The sequence below is a fragment of the Mus pahari genome, chromosome X (genome assembly GCF_900095145.1).
Source record: "Mus pahari chromosome X, PAHARI_EIJ_v1.1, whole genome shotgun sequence".
NCBI lineage: Eukaryota > Metazoa > Chordata > Mammalia > Rodentia > Muridae > Mus > Mus pahari.
In genome coordinates this window covers 62,043,840-62,050,114 of record NC_034613.1, presented here as the reverse complement: position 1 = coordinate 62,050,114, position 6,275 = coordinate 62,043,840, and the positions used below count along the sequence as shown (strand labels likewise).

General features: G+C 49.1%; 2 protein-coding genes across 3 annotated transcripts in view; both read left to right on the top strand.

Moving 5' to 3' along the window:
- The window catches only part of Haus7 (HAUS augmin like complex subunit 7), a 22,320-nt gene extending 21,344 nt beyond the window's left edge, over positions 1-976 (top strand). For both annotated transcript variants that reach the window (XM_021188284.2, XM_021188283.2), the window contains one exon: positions 729-976. In XM_021188284.2, coding sequence (XP_021043943.1) covers positions 729-799 — 71 coding nt within the window. In that variant the 3' untranslated portion in view covers positions 800-976. The remainder of the gene's footprint in view (positions 1-728) is intronic.
- Positions 977-2,846: 1,870 nt separating this feature from the next.
- On the top strand, positions 2,847-4,481 carry Trex2 (three prime repair exonuclease 2). The gene is made up of 2 exons (XM_021188706.1): positions 2,847-2,887; positions 3,513-4,481. The coding sequence occupies exon 2, from the start codon at positions 3,547-3,549 to the stop codon at positions 4,255-4,257; it is 711 nt and encodes a 236-aa protein (XP_021044365.1). The 5' UTR covers positions 2,847-2,887; positions 3,513-3,546; the 3' UTR covers positions 4,258-4,481.
- Positions 4,482-6,275: the final 1,794 nt, after the last annotated feature.

The following is a 6,275-nucleotide window of genomic DNA, read 5'->3' as shown; positions in this document are numbered from 1 at the left end:
AAGAACTTAAATTGGGTAGAAATTTAGTTACTAGTTATCTAGTAATTGTTTGCTCAGGGCCCTGGAGGTGGATGCTTTTACAGGATATGTCCCCCAAAGCAGTGGTTCTCAAACTGTGCGTTGTGACCCCTTTGGGGGTCATATTTACATTACAAATCATAGCAGTAGCAAAATTATAGTTGTGAAGTAGCGATGAAAATAATTTTATGGTTGGGGGTCACCACAACAAGAGGAACTGTATTAAAGGGTTTCAGTGTTAGGAAGGTTGAGAACTACTGCTCTAAAAGCCTTAGAATAGTTCTGTGTTGCTGGCTTTGTTACTGTGTGCACATACTGGTATCAGATTAAAATAATTCACCATTGAAACAAGTCCTGGACTTTGAGGTGACAGGGACCTAGCCTGGCCTGAACCTTGACATGCATTATGGTCAGTGTGACCCAGCCAGAGACTCCAAGCTGCTGGCCTAGTACCACCAGCCAAGAGGCCCTGTCAGCAACTCCCTAATCAATGTTTCTGGATCATGGAAGAAGTTGCCTCCCCTCAGCTTCCAAGCCCCTTGAGGACCAGGTGTGAGTTGTCCTTACTACCACCTGGTCATGCCTAGTGAGAGCCTGAGCAGAATAGGGAGGATAGGGGCTCTGTTAGGAAGGCAGGAAGGAATGGGTCTTGTATGGACTGCCAACTTCTACCTCTTTACTGGGACGTTCATGTTTCTTTCTCTATACAGCTGCCAGAATTGATGAAGTAACACAGAAGTACAAGATCCTCACTGACAGATTTCACAGAGGCGCAAGATAATGCGGGGGTATAAAGCCCTCCCTGGAGCTGTCAGGAGGGGCAGTTCCAGTCCTGTTCATAGCCTGCATGGGTTTCCACTTGCCTGGTGCTTGCACTTTGAAGGGAAGGAGGAAGAGGGAGGCAGAAAAGGAAGGCAGAGATGGGTAGGACAGGGAAGAAATAAAAGAAACTGAAGCTCTGAGACGTTGCCTTTGGAGTACTGTTTGTTTGTGCATATCATACTCTTCTTTGGCCTGGGATGCTCAACCTCCCTTCCTGTACTCATCCTTCCTATTCTAGGTTTGCTTGGTGGCATGTCTTCTACTACCACAGTGGTTCTTGGCCTTTCTTCTCTCTGCTGCTTCTATTCCTTCCTGATATTGCCTAGTTATTTTGACCTATCCAGTTCTGGAGGTCTTCCCTGTACCCTGACATGACCCCTCTCCCTGCTCATGTGCCTTTCACCTCCTATCTTATTTCAGGGTTCCACAGAGGCTTCTTGTGGCATGTCCTTGGGAGCCTATCTCTTCCTTTGTTTCTAGGGTGCTAGCACCCACTGGGGAATTTTTTACCAGGGCCTGGCTGGTTATCCAGGAAACTGCTCTCTGGGATTCCCACAGTGGCCAAGTATCTTTTTGAGTAGTATGCTTGTCATAGCCACCTCCCTCCCTTCAAGCACTGGAACAGGCACAGCATTATCACACCCGTGGCTGCCTGCCCCACCCTGCTCCTGTAACTGCACATTTGCTCCTCTGGGCTCCCTGAGTACTTTTGGACAGCTGGGTGCTAGGCCCTTCTTGCTTAGACACTGTTGGGAAAGGTTGATGGGCAAGCAGGTCCTTGTTTTCTACTGTCCCGCTGATCCAACTGCTCTATGGAAAGGCCCAGGAGTGGCTGCAGTGGGCAGGTACAGCATCAACAACATCCTTAGAAGGCTGTTGAATCTCTGGAATGAGATCTTCAGGAGAGGCCATGGATAACCTACTAGCCTCTGGTCACTTTCACATCTCATATCTTCCCATGAAGGGCAGCTAAGTCATATCTGGTGTCTCTCATATGAAACAGAAAAGACCTTAGAGTAGTGGTTCTTAACCTGTGGGTCGGTTGCTACCCTTCAGGGAGTCACATCATGCATATCAGATATTTACTATTAATAACAGCAAGATTGCACTTACAATGTAGCAACAAAAATAATTTAATGGTTGGGTGTCACTACAACATGAAAAACTGAATTAAAGGGTTGCAGCACTGGGAAGGTTAAGACCTACTGTCTTAGAGTCCTAGAGGTCTCCCAGACACCTCTTTTTATTTCTGAAATTGAAAGAATTGGATCAGCTATACCCACAGGGCTGTGTGGGTCAGGCCTCACTGCTTCATCGCCTCCCTTTGCCTGCCTTTCCTCCCTGCCTTCTCCACAAGTCTACTAAATAAATGCTTGGAACGCATTGGGTGTCAGACCCAGGAGTGTCAAACATTTGGATGTCATACCCCTAGAGTAGACACTCCCTGTTCACTGAAGCAAGACCAAGGCCTTGTCCTCAGCATGTCTTCCCATTCAAAGGCTAAACAAAGCACAAGTAGGTGCTTCTGTGACTCCTGAGGTCATGACAACCCGAAGGGCAGCCAGGTCCCCACTGATAGAGGAAACCAAGGCCTGGAGAAAAGGACCTGTTGTTAGTGTGTAATATGTCCTGGCATAGGGCTAAACATTAAACCTGGTTTGTCCAGGTCTGCCAACCACAACCCAGATCTGATGAGACTTGGCGGTAGGGCTTAGCAGAAGCCACAGTCTTCCACCACACTCTGACTTCCTCCTGCCTGTGAGGACACATTCCTTCGGCTCATGGTGGTACTCATCACTCACCGGAAGCATGTGTGCAGTCAGAGCCTACTTCTCAGTCTGTAAACATAGGGCGTGTGTCCTGGTGGCTGCAAGCTCACGAGGGGGTGGCAAGCAAGCCTGCTGCACAGGTCCTGCAGCCTCCAGCCTCCTGGTTGCCCAACTGGCGGCTGGGGGCGGGCTGTGTCCTCTGATTAAAGGCTGCCTGGAGCAGCCTGTGCAGAGACAGGTGCCCAGCAGTCCAGGAAGCCAGCTGAAGCCCGCCCCAGGTAAGCCAGTATGATGGGGATAGGTGGATAAAGCCACAAGCCTAGAGGCAGGTAGAAGCCAGCTTGAGACAGCACTTGTTTTGCAGAGAAAATGTTGGGAAGACCAGGGTCCCTATGCCAGATTCCTCTGGTGCCTGATACCCAAAGGTAGAAAGCAGGGCATAATGCCTGAGGCTCCCAGCCAAGGTATTTCCACTTAGGGGCTGGGCCAAGGTACCAGTTGTGGACTGTATCTGTCCCCCTCTTTGATGGGCTAGATCTGAGCCTGACAGCAAAAGGAAGAGGACCCTGGGTTAAAATCTAGGCACTTTCTTTTGTGCCTGTTTGGTTAGGTGATAGAACTAAGGTTGGGTTGGAGAGAGACTCAGGAAAGGGAGGAGGAAGGATGGACAGCAGTAACAAGATTCTGGTTACTTGATCCTTGCCCCATGGAGTCCTCTTCAAAGTGTCTCTAGATATGAATATGTATCAGAAACTATTCCTAGCACCAAAGACCTCATGAGATGGGATGGAGCATCAGGAAGTGAGGTTCTGTGTAGTAGAGCTTTGACCTGAGATGGCTATAGGTAGCAGGGCCTTGCTCTCATGTCTTTAGCCCTCTGGCTTATGCCACTTGTTCTGGCAGCTTTAGGCCTCATTGTTCCTGTGAGAACATCAGCATGTCTGAGCCACCACGGGCTGAGACCTTTGTATTCCTGGACCTGGAAGCCACTGGGCTCCCAAACATGGATCCTGAGATTGCAGAGATTTCCCTTTTTGCTGTTCACCGCTCTTCCCTGGAGAACCCAGAACGGGATGATTCTGGGTCCTTGATGCTGCCCCGTGTTCTGGACAAGCTCACACTGTGCATGTGCCCGGAGCGCCCCTTTACTGCCAAGGCCAGTGAGATTACTGGTTTGAGCAGCGAAAGCCTGATGCACTGCCGGAAGGCTGGTTTCAATGGTGCTGTGGTAAGGACATTGCAGGGCTTCCTAAGCCGCCAGGAGGGCCCCATCTGCCTTGTGGCCCACAATGGCTTCGATTATGACTTCCCACTGCTGTGCACTGAGCTACAACGTCTGGGTGCCCATCTGCCCCAAGACACTGTCTGCCTGGATACACTGCCTGCATTGCGGGGCCTGGACCGTGCTCACAGCCATGGCACCAGGGCTCAAGGCCGCAAAAGCTACAGCCTGGCCAGTCTCTTCCACCGCTACTTCCAGGCTGAACCCAGTGCTGCCCATTCAGCAGAAGGTGATGTGCACACCCTGCTTCTGATCTTCCTGCATCGTGCTCCAGAGCTTCTTGCCTGGGCAGATGAGCAGGCCCGCAGCTGGGCTCATATTGAGCCCATGTACGTGCCACCTGATAGTCCAAGCCTCGAAGCCTGAATGCCGGTGCCATCCATTCATCCAGGCTCTGAGCTACGTCTTTGCTCTCTGTAGCACCTTCGTGACCTTCCTCAGCCCTGACCTACCTGGCCATAGGATCCTAGAGCCTTCTCTGTGCTCCACTGTCAGTTGGGCATCTTCTGGCCAGCCTGTGAGTTGCTCCTTCAGGGCTTCCATCTTTCATCCCATTTCTCAATAAATATCACCAACTATTTACCAGCTGATTTACTGGCCAGACTTCTCTCTGCCCATACCCAAAATTATCCCACCAAGGCATGAAGGGCCCGTGCTGGCCTGATCCTGTGGTGAGCTCTCTGAGTATGTAGAGGGGAAGATTCTCAAAAGGGGCTTGTGATAGGTAGGACTGCTGGACCTTTAGCTCTGGCTATCTCTCTGGTATATCTCATGGTCCCCTTGAGTGTTGCCCCTCTCTGCTAGGCCCTTGGGATAAGCAGGCTGAATCCTCCAGAGAGGGGATTGAAAGCAGTAACAGCCTGCAGAGAGCTAGTCCATGCCTTCCTTATTCAATGCCCAGCTCCAACCTTTACTCTCATCCTCCTCTGATCCTGCTCTGCAAAGTAGCACCAGTGAATTGATAATTGGGCTCCAGGAAAAGAGAGGCATCTCTAATCACTTGTGGACATGGCACATGAATGCCACAGGAGGGATCATCCAGGCAGACTAGGGTGCCAAGCTGACCTGAGGCATAGATGAGAATGGCACTCATGCCAGCTCTCAGATCCTTCACAGAATGATTTATTTGGGCAACACCTCACCAGCTGCTTCAGCTCCACTTCGGGTTTCTGGTGACCTGCCTGTGGAGCCCCGCCCTGAGGCACTCCTACCTTGTGGTAAGTCAGACCAGGTGAGAGCTGTGTCACCAAATGCTGGGGCAGGAAAGAAGGGGTGGGGTGGCCACACCCCAGAGTGACTCGCATGAGCAAAGCCTCCAGCCTCCAGCCTGGCTCGTTTGGGAACCCCTAAGTAGGTCAAAATGACCAGAGAGGCTTCAGTGTGTGGAGGCAGAGTAAGAAGGCCAGATCACTGGTGATAGCTGTGTCAGAATAATCACATGGCCTGGCTGAGACTGAGGGCAGTGGAGGTTACAAAGGGCTGTGTCTAGAAGAAAGGCAAAATCTTATTTGTGTGTTTGTTGTATCTCTCAGGCTTTTACCTTCTGGCCAGGCTCATGTGGGTAGTCTGTACAAGAAAGTGGTGCCCTTAGAATACTGTCCCTGCTACTACGTAATGACAGATTAGAAAGGCTTAACTCCAGGATCAGCTGGCTGCCTTCTCTGTACCTTATGACACCTCCACAGTGGTCTTGTTTTGTATTTTTCCCTCCCTGAGATTGAGGTTTCTCATCAGCCATCCAAGAACCCTTGGTCTAATGGTCTTGGGTGCTATGCCCAAGTCTTCCATGACTTTCCAGGAAAGTAAATGTGTATGTGTGTTTCCCACCAATGATGAGCACTGTTCAGCTCAAAATTTCCATTCTCCTAATGAATAAGTTGAAAGTAAATAAGCAGAGATATATCTTAAAACCTCACATGTTCACACTACCAACAATAATGTGATCATAAAGGTGGCACTCTGATTTAATCTGCAGTATTAACATGTTCCCCATTATTTTCTCATGTCAGGGTAGTCAACAAAGGAAGAATAAACTGAGCACTGCTGTGTTCTGGTCCATTGACCTCTGTGGGATAGCTCTGTCACTGTGCCAAATAGGAAGATGGCAGAGTATGCACAAAGTTATACAGGAATAGATTTGTGGCATCACACTACAGCATTGATTTCCACTGTAGTCTGCTAGATGCTCATCAATACACAGTAACATTAAAATGTGGTTAGTTAAGATGTGATAGATGTGGATAGCTCCTTTCTTTTTTGTTTAGAAAAGTATAACTTATGTAAGTTTTCACTTATATTATTTATTTACTCTTGGTTTTTGGAGACAGGGTCTCATGGATCCTAGACTGCTCTTTTTTTTTTTTTTTTTTTTTTTTTTTTTTTTT

Excerpts from the sequence above, each read along its gene's own strand:
- Trex2 (XM_021188706.1), top strand. The coding sequence starts at position 3,547 with ATGTCTGAGCCACCACGGGCTGAGACCTTTGTATTCCTGGACCTGGAA.